Here is a 19,536-nt window from a genome sequence, read left to right as displayed (position 1 = left end):
AAATCAAGGAATCACATCATTTGCATTCACTCGTCCATTAAACGACATAAATCTCGCTCCTGACTCTTAATGGAATTGATTAAATAGGTCTTCATGTTCTCCTTCTGGTGTGAGAAAAAAAAAAGCTTGTTGTGTAAGTGAAAAAAAAAAAAAAAGAAAGGAGGGGGTTGCCTGTAGTTGGGAGGGATGGAGGTGGGGGAGAAGTAGACAAAGCCTGCTGAGCTCCAGAGGTTAAGTCCCCCCCACCACCACCACCACCACCAGGCCCACAGGAATGTGTGTGTGAGAGGGTCCTGGAGGCAGCATTGTTGTCTGTGGTGCATCCTGCTCTGCAAACACTGCAGAGCTGCCATACTCCAAGACTCTGAGGCTTGGACTTGGGAAGGAGCCTGTAATGTGGGAGGTCTGGATACCAAAGAGCCAAACAAGGCATCATGTGATATGGTTGCTGTTTGTTGTGTGAAGGCGGATGAAAAAACCTCTGTGGAGCAGTCGTTCAGTCATAAATTAACTTATTCGCTCTCAAGAAGAAAACACTTTGATGCTGGTTAAGCAGGGTGATCACAGCAAAACTCCAGAACTAATACAAACTAATGGGCGTCGCAGTCTTTTAATTATCGGCTTTCCCATCTTTACTGTTTACACTTTCACTGTACTAGGCACAGCATTTTGACTCAGTGTACACGCCGTCTTTCTTCTTTACTGTCTAGACTTGTCTGGTTTGCTAGTGTGGGGCTGTTTTTTGGGGGGGATTCTTTTTTTTTTTTTTTGCCTATAGCTGCTGGTGGTTATGCTTTGGACTGAACTGAGCTGCCAGGCTGCCATAAACAGCAGTAGATAAAAGAGCCAAGCAACGGCTCTTGTTACTAAAGAGAAAAGGTCACTCATTCAGTTTTCCATTATGTAAAGGAAATGGTTGACATTTTGCAAAATAAATGGTGACTAGCTAAAGATTTATATAAATGTAGCCCTTGTGTTTTTGCATCAAATGTGAAGCTAAGGCCCAGATAAAATTTGCTTAGCTTCGCATTAAAACTGGAAACAATTGTATTAAATCCACATTCATGCATCTCAAAAACTCACTAATTGACAACATGTTAAATCATATCTGTCTGACAGATACAATAACTTGTAGTGCAAAAGTGTAAAAATGACAAGTTTTGGTTTGCAGGTGGTTACAAGCTGGAATTCTTCCTGGATTAAAGATTAAAAAACAGGATATAATGGTTTACTTTGTGAGCTGAAGAGGTGCTGGTGTATACCTTTTTTTTTTTTTTTACATTTGTCCAGGCCTATGCTTGCTGTATCTCACCATTTCCAGTCTGTGGGCTATGCCAAGCCAAGCTAAGCTAAGCTAACTACTCAATGACATAACATTCATACTCAGCGTATAGACATGAGATTGGTATCAATCTGCTCATCTAACTTTAGCAAGAAAATGAATAAGTGTATTCACCAAAATGTTGAATTTTTCTTTTAATGAACTACAGTTTTTCGGTGTAAACGATGCCCCACGTGATTGGTTCCATGCTTACCTTTCAGGAAAGGCTTATGTGGCTGAGAGTTCCATCAGCAACAGGGTGCCAATAAAGCTCTATACTAAATAACATTATTTTCCCTAGTAAGGACTTTGACATTGCTTTTTATGCAGACGATGCAATGCTGTATGTCCTGTTTAAGTAGTCCTTTCAGTCTTGACCATGAAACTTTTGTTCAGTCACATGTTATGACTGCACTTGACGACAGACAATATTTTATAATATCCTGCTGCTCCATCTCTCTTCTCATGTTACACTTTACACTTTCCACATTACACATTCACTGTCAAGGCTACTCAACTTGAGGTATTCATACGTACACACTATGCAGTAATACCTTCAAGTATTACGCACCCTATAACTGGAATGAACAGCAACTTTCCTCAAGCTGGATTTGACTGATTTTTATGACTCTTGTGATTTATTTATATATATATATATATATATATATATATATATATATATATCTCATATGTTGACAATGAAAGTGTCATGGTCTCAGGTCTCTCTTGTCATCTTGATCTCAGTGATGCGACCTGTTAAACAAAGCTGCTTCTGAACCATGCCTCTGAAACAAAGAAAACTAAGGAATAGATGTGTCAGAGGTTTTCCCACTTCAGCACTATTGATTACTGTGACTGGTTCCTCCTCTCCTGTACTTAATAGTGTTAAAGTCAGAGCTATTTGTGTGTGTTAATGGCTTTGTCAGAGGCCCCTGCTTGAAATGTACTTACACGTAAAACGACTGTTAACCACAGCAGGACAATTGATTTGTCAAGCAGAGTAGTTGTGGACATTTTCCTCCCTGTCTCTCCGCCACTACAAGTGTACTCTGCAGTACTCTTAGACACTTCTGTCTCGAGTGAAGGAGGCAGTGTTTTTTCAGGAAGATTTCAGACAGGAGGAGACGGAGGGAGAGCGTGAGGTGTCTGGCTTGACTTTCAGTTCAGCGCCGACAAGCTGCACTTCACCTTCCAGCTGCTCCCTGTCCCTTTGGATTCAAGGCAGGGGAGGGAGCAGGGGCCACAGGGAGGGAGGGAGGCCGGGCAGTTGGGTGGATGGGAGGAGGGCTTTGGATGGAGGTGGGGGTCAATGGACGGGTGGGGGCATGCTCTTGGGCGGACAGGCCCTGGAAATTTCCGTTGTGTGTTTCAGCTCTTTTCAGGATGGGAGGGGTTTGGAGTTGGAGTTTGGGTTTGAGTTGGGGGGAAGTGGTTGGGTTGGGGTTTGGGGACTTGGCAGCAAGCCAGCCACAGCAGGAAGCTTGCTAGTTTCACACGGACAAAAAAAGCAGCCCTGGACAGTGCCTGGCTATCTGAGCACAGCACTCCAATCATCACCCAAAAAAACAGGAACTCAGAAATGAGGTCTGCACAGGTGGTGGCACATATTGACTGCTGCCTCCTAACAGCTGCACTCAATATTCATATTTCCTTATTTTATGTTGACAAAGTAAAAGGTATCAGCCAGATGATGCATTTCCTGTGTTTCCTTTCAGCTGAGTCACTTCCAGACTTCCATTTGATAATGTCTTATTCTTCACTTAACATCATTTTACCTGATATTTCCCCGGCACAGAAGTGGCCATGGATACCATACAGGTTGATTATAATTAGTCATGTGTCAAGTGGCCTTGTTTACTTGGAAAATGCCCCCTCAGCTAGACTTAAAAGGCAAACATCCTCATTTACCGAACCTAAAGAGGCAATCAATCAGATCCTATTTTAAGCATGTTTCACAATAGGAGATCTGACATGTAACTGCAAGGGGATCTAAAATAAAAACAAGAGCAAGAAGACCTATTCATAGGCAGTATGGAAAGTGGCCAACTCACAAATAACAAAAAAATGGTAACATAAAACAGCAGCAACAACAACAAAACAAGCATGGTAATTGTAGCATGAAATATTGCTTTTTTTTTAACTGAATGGGATGCCGTAAGTTTGTTTGGCTTGGCGATGGTCCAGTTTTTAAAGCGGAGGCAGGAAGAAGCGGAGCAGAGCGAGAGCCATCAGGCCCGACAGCAGGCCTGGAGAGCAGGAGGTGCTGCTGTGCATCAGGTGGGCAGGATGTCTGTGTGTGTGTGTGTGTGTGTGTGTGTGTGTGTGTGTGTGTGTGTGTGTGTGTGTGTGTGTGTTTGTGTGCACATGCGTGAGGGATGCAGGGGGCAGGTGGACACTGGTGCAGCTTGCTGGGGGGCTCGGGGCCCCTAGCAGGTGGATGCTCGGAGAATGGAAATTAAAAAAGGAGGGATTAAGGGGATGAAAGGAAGCAAAGGATTACTTGTCTCCTTTTCTCCACCAAAGATAGAAGACAAGCTGAGGGTCTCATACCAAAACATCCACTTTAGGATGTGGGTAAAGTTTATTACCCGAAGCAACACATTTTAAGCATATAGATGATAGTAAATCTGTTCATATGTAAACTAAACATTTCAAAATGGGAACAGATTTTTAGCATGTTACATGTTACTTAAACATAAATACACATACGGGTCACAGATAACTAATGTTTTTTATCAACCATCATATTTGATACATTTTAAAATCTTGAACCGGAGAGATAGTAACATTTTTTGCTCAAAGACACTGGTTTAAAGCAGACATTTCAGCAGTGCACGTACCTCCGCCAAGGCTGAACAGTCCCATTTTATACTCATTCATTGACACTAGCCAGCCTAAATGTACCAGATTTTTTCCTCAAGATCTATGCATTATCCCCTGAGAAACTGGCAACAATGGCAAAAAACACGCTATGTTAAAGAAACTGAGAAAAAATGTTCTTTATCCAGATAAGCACCAAACGTTAATGGGGTCTATTCTGGGCTGATACCCATCCTCCATCCAGGTTTCTTGGAAATCTGTTCAGTAGTTTTTGCTAAATTATGCACTCAAACAAACAAAACAAACAAATGACCAGCAGACAGACACAGGTGAAAATGTAACTTCAGTGGCGGAGATGTATATGCTTTTTCCTTATCACTGTGAGAGATTCATAACACTTACATACTTATCTGTTAAATGTGAGGCCAAAGCCAGTAGCCGGTTAGCTTATCTTAGTATAAAGCTTGGAAGCAGGGAAACTGATAGGATGGCTTGAACAGAAAGTAGCAAAATCCACCTACCAGCAACTCTAAGGCTCACTAATAGGCATGATATGACACAAATTTAAGTCACAATTTCAGTAACAACTTGAGGTTTATGTAATGGTACGTGTGGCACTGTTTTGTGGCCGGGAGGGGTGACTTGCTGGACTCTCCAAGAGTACTTTAAAAATCACTGCTCCTGTGTGTTAATTGGTTAGATTTTGGTATGTTGGACAGTGCCAGGCTAGATTTTTCATGTGTTCCAGTTTTTATGGTTTAATGCTAAACTATAATAACCAGCTGCTGGCTGGAATGAGAGTGTATCAATCTTCTCATGCAACTCAAGAACATCTGGAAACTCTGAGACCACTCCTTTGAACAATTTATCGGAACTGTTGCCTATTAATTTTCTGACAGCCAAGTAATTATTTAACCAACTCATCCTTTCAGTTCTCCCCTATTTTAAATAGTTTTAAGCGGCATACATGACTTTCATAATGCTGGAACAAGCAGGCACATGCTGTGAGTCATCCCATAGCAATCTGCAACATCTTATAAAGGTGAGTTAACGTCAATAAAGACGACCGTAAATTGAGATTAAGCTAATTAACCCTCCTTTAAATCCTTGCCCTCAGTCCCCTAATTACCAAACAGCACACATTTGGAATAAGTGAAAGTCATCAACTTACACCTCTGAATGAAAATCAATACGATCTTATCTCAGTTAAAGTGAAAAAAAACCCTATCCTCCTCCTCCTCCTCCTCCTCCTCCTCCTCCTACACCATCCTGCCCCACACAGGTTAGTTTTTTTTTTCTGCTGTTGTGTACTGGTGAACATGGCCTCTGCAGTGGATTTTGGCACACAACATTACTTATTCATGGCGGTGAACGATGGATGTGGTGCGAGCTTCTCCCGAGTATTGTCCATCTGTTAGCTGGACTACTGTACACCCTAATGTAATATGTCAGTCCTCGGGAGGCGTACTAATAGCCGCTCATGTGTTGAACGCTTCACACTATTTATCTGTGTAATAACACTACCGTTAATTATAATTAGTGCCTTGTCATTGGAATGTGATTTACCCGTCCCTGAAGAAGTGCAAGACAAACAGCGAGTAAAGTGTGACCTTACCGGTTTTATTTGATCACCACTGGGCTGACGGCAGCTCACCCTCTCACAGGATACCCTCCAACATGGGAAAAACCTGAGGTCTAATTGCTCCCTATAAGACACTTTATAATGCGCCTCTGAGGACTGCTGTACACATCACTTTACACAAAGCTGCAGATAATTTAATTTCCACCCAGGGAGCTTTCAGCATTAGGCTGTAATAGAAAAGGAAGATTGCTGCCAGATTTCTGACACAAGTGCCTCTGTATCACCATGATCATGAAATTGAGGCAGCAAGAATCAGATTTTCTCTATTGATTGTTTTTTTCTTCTGAATACCAAGAAGGTTGTGCTGCCCCCCCCCAAGGTAAATTCTTTCCATTTGTTCCATGTGAAACTTCATCAATCTGTGTGCAGAACTCTTAGTGCTTAAAGGTTCTGTTTGTCAGACGAGTTGATTTTTAGAGTCTCATTCCCAACTCGTAAGATATTGATTCACTGGGATGTGTCCGACCCAAAGCGTCAGCATTTGAGGATTTGGGAATGAGACTCAAAAATCAAATGGGACTTTATATATTCTTACTTTTTACATGGTAGTTTTTAATCTATCTCCAACATTTATTAGGCCGGTAAGTGTCCAGTGTTGATTTTAATATCGAGCACTCTGAAGATCCAAATGCACTGAGAGAGAAACCTTTGCGTTATGTCGCTTCCATCTGTCACCAGATGCTGTGATTCATGGCGCAACACCCTCCCTTCTCCAGACATAAATTATAAGGGAAAAGGGTGTTAGTCTCAGCTGTCACTTAATGAAACGCAACAAAGTGGATCGGCTGCAGACAGTTTACGTAATAATTTTCCTTTGGTGCTGAGATAATACTCTGCTTCACAGTCTGAGGAGCGGTGCATCAGTGAACCACTCTGCATAGACAGATAATAACACGCTTTATCATGTAGTGTAATACTCCAGATAGCTACAAGGCAACATCTGATCATCTCCTGGGAGTGGAGGGATCTGTGTGGCTGGCTTCCCATCTTCAGCTTAAAAAACACACAGCTGCCACAATAGACTGCAGTGTGGAGGGGTGTCTCACTTTGATCTTTAAATACCCTCTAACGTTAAGGCACGCTCATTGGCTTTGATTTTTTTTTTTTTTTTTTTTTTTTACAACCTCTGGGCAAAATGCAGACTCTCCCTTGAATCGCCCCCCCCCCCCGTGTGGCTGTAGTACAGCAGAGAATGCGAGAACACCTATCCTCCCTTTTCCCTTTTTTTTCTCCTCCCTCCAACACCACCACCATCTGTCCCTTTCTTCCATTTCATGTGCTCAAGCAATATCCACACCCCTCTCATAGCAACAGCACAGCGCCGCCGCCCCCCGCGCCTTGCAGTGGATTTTTCTTCCCCTGGATCTTCGCCTCGCACCATGCAGACGGTCCCTTGGCCCTGCCTGACGGTTCAGTGTTCCCCCCTCCCCCACCAGCCGTGCTCCTGTTTCACTCAAAGATGGCGTCGGCTCTAGAACCCCTGGTCTGTGGCTGCATTTTTAGGCTTGTTGTTGTCTCCGTTTCGCACGGATTTGGCACCTTCTCCTCGGCGGCTCGACACGAAATTCCGGTGAGTAGTAGCGGAAGCCGGATGGGGGGACACGGGATTTTTTTTACACGGTCTGCTTTACCCGAGCTTCCCTCGGAAACCAGAACCGGACCAGCTCGGGCTTTCTGGGGAACCGCGAGAGGTAGAGGGAGAGAGGGGTACGGAGGGATGATGATCGCGGAGGTGGGTGGGGGGTACGGAGGGGGGAGCCGAGGCCTAGCTACTCCGCTCCAGCGGCCTTGTCTTCACCGCACCGCAGGCTGTAGCGTTACGTGGGAGGGCGGTTGGTGGAGGGAGGAAGTCAGCGAGGTGGGGACCGCTCGCAGGGACGCGTCTGAGCGGGCAGAGGCTCATCGCCCAGGCCGAAGGCTGAGAGAAAGGCCGCGAAGCATGTAATACTGCAGAATCCGCGGCTATGATATCTTCATTTTTGCACTTGCCCGCTAGCCGAGATGGCCGTCTGCAAGTTGCATTGTGCCTTTTACAAGGCCGCGATCTCACGTTGATATCTGAATGACATTCAAAATGAGATTATTCGCTGTGTGTGCTGCGGTGTGCTGGTTTGTATTGTCTGAAATGTCGGCCGGAGGAGGAAATGTTTTGTTTTGGAGCTGGAGCGCTGGCTAACCTCTCGTTTCACGCTGTTTACGTTTCGGGTTAGCGGGTAACGTTAGTAACATAATCGTAACGTTAGCTCGTTGGCTAGCTCCAAATGTTAGCTTTCTAAACAACAGCTGTTAGCGGGAATGCTTGTTGTCAGACATTTAGCTGCCTAATATAATATCAGTGAGCGTGAACAGCATCGCAGGAGACTGTTTGGCAATGCGGCAATTTACTTAGTAGTGATTTTTAGCTAGCCTCTCAGCTAATGTTTGCTAACAGTCTGTGTTTTGACTGCATCATGTTTACGTTAGCAACCCCAGTAGCCCAGTGGTCAGCTCACTCGTGCAGTTTTTAGGGTGATGTTTACGTTTTTCGTACGTCCTCGTTTCAGTCTTTATTTGACACATTTTTGCCATATCTAGCGTTTATTGGAGGCTGTGGGCATGCTTATGTGGTGGCATTACTTGTGTCAGACTGTCTTTGGTTTCTGTCATTAGATGCCATTAAATATCTCAACCACATGGATGTATACGGAAATGTCTAGCAAGCTGTTAATATGCATAGTAGTAGATGGACTGCAGGTCTTCCTAATGTCCAGGTTTGTTTGCAGTGCTCTCTAAGGATGTGCATTGCTTTGTTTATATCTGTGTGAGGGCACTCTGTGATCTGCCAGTGCTATAGTACACTCTTCAAAGTTTCTGCACCTCATCATCAAACTCATCATTGTTTAGAGACATCTTTGTTACCATTTTTACCTGTTGCTTTATAATAACGTATAACACAGGGTTTTGCTAAACACTGTTGTCTTTTTTTCTGTGCAGGTTTCCTCTGCTATGGAAGTGCAGTAGGCATGAAGGTGATCAGCTCTTGCTGCTCCCTGGAGTGAGATATCTGTTCTGTCCCAGAGCTGAGAGGCCCTGACTGCTAGAGGAGTGAAAGACGGCGAGAGAGAACACGTCAAGACGGGGAAACGTGGATGCAGGAAAAATCTTGTGGAATTTTATACTCTGTGGAAAACAGATTTACCCTCACCTTTATCATCAAAACACTGATTCCACGTCTTGGAGACGATAATCATCTTCCACGCCTCACATTGAGAATTGGCGAGTTTGCCGTTGTCCATGCATAGTTATTTTGCAACAGACAAAGTGGAAAGCTCCTCATTTCTGTGAAAGCCTTTTTTTTTGTCAACATCTATTCTACCCTAACTTTTTTTGCTTTGGGAGTTTAAATTGTTAATACACCTGCTCCTTTCTTCACTCCCCCTGCTTCTCGCCAGGGACCTTCACCTGGCTGGGAGTAGGTGGTGGGTAGACAGCTTTTTTCCCGGGTGGGGGGTTGGCTCTGGGGGTTTGTGCTATGGTCAGCTGCTCATTACCGGGCTGCTCATACTCAGCTTCTGAGGGACTCTCTGTGCGACCCCAGGACAAGGGATAGTAAGCAGGTAGAGGGCAAAGAGGAGGCGGCGGCGGCGCTACGGCGCAGGCCAGGTGTTTCCTTGGCTTACAGTTCCTGTTTTTTGTCTGTGGTCATTGTGGTAAGGCCTCAGGGCCCCCGCAACCACTCAGGCTGCAGCAATGGTGAAACTGGCCAACCCAATGTACACCCAATGGATCCTAGAGGCCATCAAGAAGGTGAAGAAGCAGAAACAACGACCATCAGAGGAACGGATCTGCAATGCTGTCTCCATGTCCCATGGCCTGGACCGCAAGACAGTTCTGGAGCAGTTGGAGCTTAGCGTCAAGGATGGTACTATCCTTAAGGTCACCAACAAAGGTCTCAACTCTTACAAGGACCCTGAAAACCCTGGGCGCCTAGCTCTGCCCAAGCCCAAAGGTAGTGGTGGCTCTGGTGGAGGAGGAGGTAGCAGCAGCAGCAGCAGCAGCAGCAGCAGCAGCAGCGGTGGCGGTGGTGGCGGTGGTGGTGGTGGTAGCTCCCACTCCCATTCCCATTCCCATTCCCACTCCCACTCCCACTCCCACTCCCATTCAGGGAAGAAACCGGGACTCGACTGGAACAAGTTGATCAAACGGGCACTGGAGGGGCTCCATGAGCCTGGCGGCTCCACCTTAAAAAACGTTGAACGCTTTCTTAAGTGCCAGGCTGATGTGGCAGCCTACTTGTCAGGCAGCGGCTCCATGGGGCCCGGCCTCTTCCACCAGCAGCTGAGGGTGGCCCTGAAGAGGGCTGTGGCTCATGGACGCGTGGTCAAGCAGGGTCCACTGTTCCAGCTCATCAGCCGCAGCAGCACCTTGGATGACGGGACCGGGACGGTGTCTCTAGAATCACTCCCACCTGTCCGGTTGTTGCCCCATGAGAAAGACAAGGTATTCTTAAGGTCTCTTAATGTACCCTCACCACAAACAGACATGAAAAACTGTGTGCATGCTCCCCAGACTTACACATGTTGTTACATTATAATCAATAGTAAACACTTTGACACATTAATTGTAGGCATTATTGGCAGGTCAAACGGATGTGGCTCTTTGGTCTTTTGGCATCACATATGTGGCATAATCACTACTATCCTGTTGAAACTGCCACTGTCGTTGAGTTACTTGGAATAAGAATCAGTACTATGTCTTCTTCCAAGTAAAACTTTTTGGAGCACCAAAAAAAAATTGCACATAACTCCCTTTCTGGGTGATTTTGCAGGCCATAAAACACACATTCCACTTGCACAATTGTTGCTGCAGACTGAGAATCATCCAGATCTATCAGCTGGCAGTACCCCAGATGTTTGCACTGCATTTTCTCTGCCTGTTCAGAGTGGTTGTGGACTACAAGACTGTAATTACTACAGATCAGTCAGGTCTTTTCACTGTGCGAATGTTAGTTGTGAGTGTTCATCGAGAATATCGTGTCTTGGTTTACAACAGATAGCACTTTGCAGGTTTTTTTAGAAGTGGCTGACAAGGGATGGGGAAGATGCCAGGGTGAGCATCTCTCCACCAACTGGAGTGTACCTCTGTGTGTTGAAGATGTTGTCAGCGTGTGTTTTGGAGAGCAGGTCAGAGTATAGTTAGAAAGACTTCACTGAACCCAGCTGGTCAGCATTACATTGCCTTGCTGGCTGATGTATGAGAGACAGAATCCCAGGTGTGTGTGTTCTGGTCCAGACGAGCAATGCCAGAGTGATGCTGGGTGGGCGGCTCGTGGGCCAGTTTTCAGCAGCGGAGGTGGCAGATGTGGAGGAAGAAGTCAGAGTCACATGGCTCCCAGACTCCTGTAGGGAGTGTGGACCAGCTGCAGGGCTGCTCCCTGTCAGGACCTGTCAGGAGATTGGAGGAAGAAAGGAAGAGAAGGAAGGGGAGTAACACAGACAAGTGAGAGAGAGGTGGTCTGTAGTGGTGCCAGAGGAAGAGGCCGGGATGACGCAAGCTCCAGGCCTCTGTAACCAGAAAGGGAGAGAGAGGCAGAGACATAGAGGGAGAAGAAAGAGGGAGAGGCAGACATGCAGGCGACAGAGGAGAGCAGAAACACACCCACTTTTGTAACCTGATCAGAGAGAGCGGCCGGCTGTTACCCTCTGCTTCTAAGGGCTACGGACGCGTGTACACACACATGCATACACACAAATATGAAACCATACAACTGCATTCATAGAAATGCAGATTGGCCTCCACAGACATAACACAAACTGAGGGCATGCTGACACACACACAGTTCACATGTCATAAATCCTCTTCTGCAGATTCCAACAAGCTGCCTGTAAATAAACCCTTTGGCACAACTCACTGCTATATGCCAACCTAGTAGCCCATAATTGGATCATATGTCACTTAGGTTATCAGACAGCCAGTAGACATGAAAGACACTACACAGGCTCTAAACACTGTTTTGACTGGCTACTGGCTTTATCTGGCCCTTGTGTGTGCGCATGTGTGTGTAGAAGGCCATGCAGCCACAGAAGCTGGTGGTAAGGGCTCCCATACACATACACACAAAGTAGGATTAGCGTAGAGAGCAGGCTGGAGTCACATGGGGTCTGCCTAACACAGTGACCTGCTTGGCTGCAGATGGTCCACCTCTTAAGACGTGCAGAGATCAACCTCCTCTCTCCTTCTGACTCAGCCACTGATCGGCCTGCTGCTCTGCCTCACACAAAGAAATGAAAACACAAAGTTATGCATACCTCAGTGTGAAAATAATGTTTCTATACAAGTGAATCTATATTTGAATCCTCTTAATATTGTCCCAATAAGCTCTAAATCACAAGTGATATATAAGTGAATCTGTTGCCCAATATGCACCAATATGAAAACTTTGGATTTACAGAGACTGGAATTGCAAAGAGACGCTTTGGATAATTCTTAATTGCAAGTTAAGTTTTCATTGTACTTCCATTTTCGATGGTAAAGTTTTAGTCACATTTACCGATACATTGATTTGGGAATTTTTACTCTCTTATATCTGAATTTGCAGTGGCACCAAAAATCGTCTCTAGTAATCCCTTTTCAAACCCATTCAATTAAAGCTCAGCACTGGCAGAAAGTGAATTTAAACAGAAGCAATTTAGCCTTAAAACAAATGCCACCCTGTTACACCAGTGAAATAAGTAATCTGTTGATAGAAACCAGTGGACGTGAATGGGGAGGTTTTGTTGTTTGTCTCATCTTCAGGTCACATCGGCCATGAAGGAGCTGCAGAGAGGAAGCTGACATTTGTGTCTGGCATTCACACAAGCCAGTTTACTCTCCTTCCTGTGATGTTGCCTTCATATATCTCTCTAGAGGATGCGACCAAATTGCAGCTCAGTCATGTTCGTCTTGCGAGTGCCTATTTGTGTGTTGCTGATGTATGTCAGTCGGTGCCTGTGTGAGTGGTCTGTGCGTCAAAGAGATAGTAACTGCGCACCGAAGACGGAGTTTTGGTGTTGCATGATCACTCTTCTCCATTCTCCTGCTCTTCTGCTGATGCATCATCGCAACATTGCCTCGCATGATTGCTAACAGTTATGAGTATGAGAGAGTGTGAGTGAAGGCAAGAAGGGGGAGAGGAAAATCAAAACAAATGGCTAAGCACTGGCTTTGACCCCATTTGCGGGAGATTTGTGTACTCAACATGCTGGTGTTTGTGTCAGAGCGCTCCATCGCTCCATTCAAACGGGATCCCAGACCCTATTTCTGTCTCCCCCGTCTCACCCTAATAGGGTACCATTGCCAGGTCATGAAGGGGGAGGCAAATGGGGGAGTGAAGTCAACCAGGGGTCACGGATACATAGATGGCAAACCTCATTGCCTCCCTGAGCGCCCGTTAGCAGTATGAGGCTATGGCCATTAGGTGGGATGGGCTTGACGCTAAGCTTTTGTGTGTATATCTGTGTGACTATATTGTGTGTGTGATGTTCATCCCGTCATAATAGGCAAGAGCAATCTCACTGCCCCGCGTTTGCCCTCTCCTCAACAGCTGGAGCGAGGTGAACCAGAGTTCTCGATGTCGACGTGCAGTGTCATGGTGAGGACGTGTGAAAAAAGCAACGCAATTGCATTTTCTGCCCGTACATGGTGTTAGGCTGGTAGTGATTTCCCTCCAAAAATGTCCCACTGACCCCTTAACAGACTGGCATCCTGCACCTAATGTTTGCTTTGCTGGTAGTGGTTGTAGCAGCTACATTAGGCAGCTCATTATGAAACGTAATGGATATATTTATTCACTGTAATTCATTCCACTTTGCTGGTATTGGATCGCCCCCCCCCTCCCTCTGACATCACACATTAACTCTGCGTGTGTTTGCTCAAGGTGAAGACATAATGTATCGTCACTCAGAGGACTGTGAATACAAAATGCCCTCAGACATCGATTATGTGCCTTTGGTGCAACCTTCCTCTTCGTCTTTTTCCCTTGCTTCTCTTCCCATCCCCCGTTGCTGCTACATCATGTCGTGTAGGCACAGGAGATGATTTTGTGTGTTGACTGGTTGGATGGAAGCTTTCTCAGGGTTTGTGCTACACCACAGGAATGCCAGGAAAATTACTAAGTTTGGTGCCATGAAATGGTCTACAGTGACTCCATTGTCGACTTTTCTCAAATTTGAGATTTTGGACTGCCACTTTTCTTTTAGGCGTAGAATTTCTTTTATTTGCCTCCATTTCCCTGACAGGCAGTTTCCATTTTGCCAGAACCCTGGCCTCAGTTGACCCATTATTAGTGCTTAAAAAGTTAAAAAGGCTTCAGTCTTTGAAGGCACCAGCTTTAACCTCATGCTGCGCTGCTACCACAGACCCAGTTCTTGTTTGACATTTAGCGGTACACACCAGCAGAGAAATGGAGAAACTACAGGGCATTAATTTTTTGGAAGAATCCATTCACACAAATCAGGACAACCATATTTTCTTCCTTAACTTTGGTGGAATTTAATCTTGCCATTTGTATCTGGCAGTTTATTTTTAGTGATGTTACTCAAAATAATGAACAGACCTAGCAGTTAACAGTTGTCTTTAGATACAATAAAAAAAACTGTCAAGAGTGAGGTATGTGTTGCATGCAAAAAGGCTGCACCATAAGTAGACAATGCAAAGGATTTTTGCAGCTTTGAATAACAGATTATTATTTGGTCTAAATCAGAGATGTGGTCGTGACGCAATATTCAATATCATATGGTTATCCAATCAATATGTTTGCCACTATCACTGTCTGCCATTACACAAATTTGGTTTGATACAGTTCAGGGGCCTGCAATGTATATGATACAATATCATGAAAACAGTTGTGACACTTGCTCTGAGCATTTCTTCATCATCTTGGTCTAGGCTGTTCTTGACTCTTTGAATGTTTAGGATGGAGCTGTGCTTCAATGGACAAGGTGATACAGATGTGCCAAGGTATATTTATCATCTTAAAAATGATAATAGGGATTGATGTTTGCATTGATCACATTGGATTGTTGATCGTTAAATTGATACATGGATCCAGATCGATGGATTGTAACACCCCTACCCAGTACTTGGACTTCAAGCCATTTTGAGAATGTAATCAACTATGTAAACAATTAGTTGCAGCTCTACAGAAAACAATTATTTCATTGTGATTATATGATGACCCGTGTACGCTTAATCGGTTTATCATAAAAAATATCAAAAAATTGTGCATCATTCACATTTTGTCAGGGTTCAAAATGACGTCCTTTACTGGCTTCTTTTGACCAAGAAACAGTTCAAAACCCACTCTTCATTGTCATAACAAATAGGAAACAAAAGAATCAAATATTCACATTTAATCTTAAAATGGCAAATGTTGGAAAGTTTGTTTGAAAATGGACTCAAATGACCAAGCTATTATCAAAAATAGGTGTTGATGAATTTTATTGTGATCAACTTCAAATTAATTGACAAATCGTTGCTTCACTACATGCAAAAGAGATGCCGGACAGTGTGATTGTACTGTGCCAAAGCTCCGCCTGTGTGTACTCTTAGAAGTCATTTGTCTTTTCAGTGAAGGTGTTCCAATTTGACCTTACTGCCCGCAGGAGAACAGACACTGCTAGCCACAAGTCCATAGAAACGGCATTAGCAGCAGTGTCAGAGCCCAGGGGGAGCAGTTACCTCGAGCTCACCAGTGACTGTGATGTGAATGGCATTTGGCACGGGAAGTGTAGCTGTGTGAGGCCTTGCATATGGCTAACCTCACCACCCCACAAATAGAGCCAATGTGTTGAGCAGCTGTGGAAGTGACGGCTGGAGCACAGCCAGGCTTCGCTCGGTTTGATGCAGTGATTTAGCTTTGTGCTCCCTGGCTAACCTCAATTTTAATGGAGAGTGATGCTTGGCTGAAGGCAGGGCATGCTGGCACAACACAAGGTCTTCCTCAGGTTGTTGTAGATGTCACAGGGAAATGTAGAGTGGTTCATTTCCAGGATGGTGGGTCTACAGGGATTTTAGACTTGAAACATCATGTTTCCTCTTCTAACTTTCAGCTGATTTCACTTGAATATCTATGCATGCGTGATTGTGCGTTCTCATAGGAAAATATTTCATTGTTTGTCTCACGATGAGCAGTGCTGAGTACATTTTAAAGACTTTTGCAATGCATGTGTTTGTGTGTTGTCTCTGCTAGCACAGTATGTCCTGTAACACTGATCAATGGGTTTGTATTCGAGGTGGGGGCGGCCAGAAGGGAAGTGTGGTGGTGGTGGTGGGGGGGTGGTGGTGCTGAGATTGGGCTCCCATGTTAATGAGATCCTTGACTTGAGACGAGACAAGGACAACAGCAACGCTTTTCCCTCTTTCTCTTTTCTCCTATTGCCTTTTATCCTTTCTCCCCTCCTCCTCCTCCTCCAACATTTTTCCCTCTCCTTTTGCCCTTCCTCCATTGTTCCCTCCTTCCTGTCTCATGTCCTCTTGTCTTTGGATAACAGAAGCCTGTTAATAAAGGGGAAACCGGGCCATCACTAGTTGTTTTCTATGACCTATTATCTCCCTGTGCAATCTTTCAAACAATGCTGTATGTTGCCTCAAGTATTAATTTCAACCATTTGAAAATGAAACAGAGAACTAGGCCAACACTGGAGTACAATGCTACAGGATACATGGAGTGTGTTTAACAATGTTGTGTTGAAGCGATCGAGCATGAGTGGGTGTGTCAGCTGTGTCACCTGTCCGTTAGCATGTAGGTGTGTGTTTGTAGAGGAGCCTGTAACTTGTAAGACATGTTTGTTTGGCATTTCAAGTCCACCCAGTCATTTGCAGCTGGATGCGAACAGTTGCCACAAGGCGTGTCTTTTTGGCTCGGAACAAGATTTTGTTCCTGAATCCTCCTTACGTTAGGAAAAAAAGAAGAGCACATGCCAAAGCATGAACACACAGGCTCAAAATAGACATGCACGCCCCCCCCCCCCACACACACACACACACACACACATACACAACACATCTCAAGTCAAATGACGGCCGTGACACTTAACTCAAATAGTCAGTCGATGTGAGAAATTTCCTGAGCCCTTCTGTGGTTTAAGAACAGTCCTGGCAGCCAGCACTGGCTGAGGTAGAAAAGGCTGAAACCGGGAGGAAAAACTGCTCTCGGGAGGAATCTGAGGATTGTGTTTCGCTGTTCCAATATCCCTGTCATGGAGGGAGGATTAGCTTTTCATTTTTTAGTATCTGTTGGGGATTAATTTACAGTGGCAGCCAGTAACTGAAGCCTCACTGTAACGCGTGTCTCAATACAAGCTGTCTGTGCACGTGAAAGGCGACGCTCGCTTGTTGGCTCGTGTTTACTCGAGCGCTCACAGGGCGAGTGGGAGCAGTTGACCTCCTGCGGCAGGGAAGGGGTTAAGCGTCAGGAATGATTGAGGTGTTGGTCGCACGCAGGCTGATCGGAGGACTGCTGCTGCAGATTTTCTCTCTTTCTTTACACTTTCCATTTCCCTCGCTCTCCTGCCCTCTGGATTCTTATTTTTGTCCTCGCTCTGTCTTTTTTCACACTCCTCTCCTCCTCCTCTTTCCTTTCTTCTCGCGGCTGACTTCCTTTTCTCTTCACCGACTGTTAGTTTGTTTTGCAGACCAATATAGCCACTTTCATTGTGCATAGGGAGATGAATAATGGCTTGTTTTGGAATCTTGAAGTGTAACCCAGTACACAATCACTATTTCATATAATTGAACCTGTGAGAATGTAAAATGGGTTCAGAAATGGAGAGCTGCTGCTGATAGACATTTATCCTCCAGTAAGGCTCTATCTTCCTTTTCTGCACACTACGTGTCTCTGCTTATCTGCCTCTCTCTTCACCTTTTATTCTTTACAACCCTCTCCTCTCTGTTTACCTCTTTCTTCCCTTCCTCCCTCACTCACTCACTCTGTACCTTTGTTTCTCTTTCTCTCTCTGTCGCTGCGCTGTTAGGTGGGTGGGTAAAGGGTTAGCGGGGCATGTTGGAAGCAGCCTGACTCAGAAGGAAATGAACCCAATAAATCAAGCTCTTGTCCCTGTCTCCTCCCTTCCAGGACCTGCTGCCTAGCCCAGCTCTCTGCAGCTATGTGCATTTACACTGTTGTCCTCCTCGCAACACCATCCTTAGTGAATGTCATGTCGTTGTTTTTCCCCATTTAAATGAAAAGAAAAAATAAAATAAAATTTGATGGGTTTTGGTGCATGTTGTGTTCTCGACTCTTGTCCATATGCAGACTGTTTTAGTTCACTCAACAGAGATTTTTGAAAACACCCTCTAAGTAGAGATGTTCCAATATCATTTTTCCCTTCAAAAACCTGAACATTGCTGCTTGCAAGTAGCACTGCCCTGTTTGTTCTTGCTAATGCCAGCATCAGAGGCATTTCCGATACTGGTATTGGTCGGGCGTCCCTACTGCTAAGGTGCAGACTGCGGTTTCTGTGAATCTGTGTGCACATCTAAGGTTAAATCTAATTGTTCATGTAAAACTGAGCTTTTGGGAAACAGTCACATTCACCTCAATTCACACGTGAGCCTGATACAATATCAATGGCTGACTACAGGTTTGCCTGTGTTTGGTTGGATGCTCCGTTAGGCGCAAATGTGTGAAATAATTATGGACATGTTAATGAGCTGCTATTATTTATATTTTAAATGTCCTTTTAGTCCCATCCCAATTTGTCAAACACTGAGACTTTGGGATTGCAGGTCAGGTCCGCTACAATCCTAAATTTTCTAATTCGACCAGTTAGTAATGAGACTCAGAAATCAACTTTCTTACAAAGTGGACCTTTACCTTGTAAACTAACTTACAAGGGTCAAAAGAAACTAAGTTCACTAGGCATTCTCTGAATGTTCTTCTCTGGTCTCAATGGAAAGTTAACAGCTGGTCAGCAAATCATCTTAAGCATGAACAAAGAAAACCACTTTATTGTGTCTCTAAAAGCATTCATCTGCCGCAGGCTTTTTATCTTGTGGTTTGATAAGGCCTTTTTGACACTGAGCACAAAAAGAGGAGGTCAAGGTCAAAACAATCTGTGCAGATGAACTTGAATAATCAAGTTCTGTATTGGATTGAGATCTGGAGTCTGTCTTATCCAGTCCAGCTCCAGTTGATTGGGCAATTATCATTACCAACCGATGTGAGTTGTGAAAATTTTAACCGGGGGTCTCTATAGAGGCCCAGCAGAAGAGCCGATAAACACAGACAGTTTCTCTGTGCGCTGCGAAAATGTCACAGCCACACACATCACAGGACTATGCCGCTTACTGGCTGTTAACAGCTAACTAACTTTCCCTCTATCAATATCAAGATGGATTATCAGTGTCCTCCCGGTTTAACCAGTGCAATTTATTAACAAGGTCATGCCAGCAAGCTGTTTGTGACTGAGGGGATAGGTGGACTAATATCACATAACACTTCTCGTAATGTTACGTCTCACAGCTAGCCAGCTAGTGATGATAACTAGCACTGACAAAGTGGTGTGGACTACTACAACTGCAGAAGGAGACGCACTCTGCTGGAGTCAGAAGTAGTCCGTTCAATTTATCAGTTGAGGTTGTCTGTTTGTGAAAAGTATATTTTCTGTCGTCTTGTGTGAGAGGACAAAGCAATGCTGTTTGTTTCAAACATTACAGCATGAGAGCTGGCTGAGCTGACAGTTTCTGTTCAGAGGAACATTAAGTGTTAAACAGTGAACTCTAGTTTAATGTTACA

At 44.7% G+C, this 19,536-nt stretch overlaps 1 protein-coding gene across 3 annotated transcripts in view; it reads left to right on the top strand.

Annotated features, from left to right (window-relative positions):
• Nucleotides 1-6,983: 6,983 nt before the first annotated feature.
• Nucleotides 6,984-19,536, top strand: part of kat6a (K(lysine) acetyltransferase 6A) — a 33,465-nt gene continuing 20,912 nt past the window's right edge. The window contains exons 1-2 of one of the 3 annotated variants that reach the window (XM_037097290.1): nt 6,984-7,353; nt 8,757-10,262. In XM_037097290.1, the coding sequence (XP_036953185.1) occupies nt 9,513-10,262 (750 nt within the window). In that variant the 5' untranslated portion in view covers nt 6,984-7,353; nt 8,757-9,512. Of the gene's footprint in view, nt 7,354-7,537; nt 7,725-8,022; nt 8,292-8,756; nt 10,263-19,536 lie in introns of those variants that run through there. The other 2 variants (XM_037097291.1, XM_037097292.1) reach the window with 2 other exon arrangements.

The sequence above is a fragment of the Acanthopagrus latus genome, chromosome 5, assembly GCF_904848185.1.
Source record: "Acanthopagrus latus isolate v.2019 chromosome 5, fAcaLat1.1, whole genome shotgun sequence".
In the NCBI taxonomy this organism is placed as follows: domain Eukaryota; kingdom Metazoa; phylum Chordata; class Actinopteri; order Spariformes; family Sparidae; genus Acanthopagrus; species Acanthopagrus latus.
This window is presented reverse-complemented; position numbering and strand designations above follow the sequence as displayed.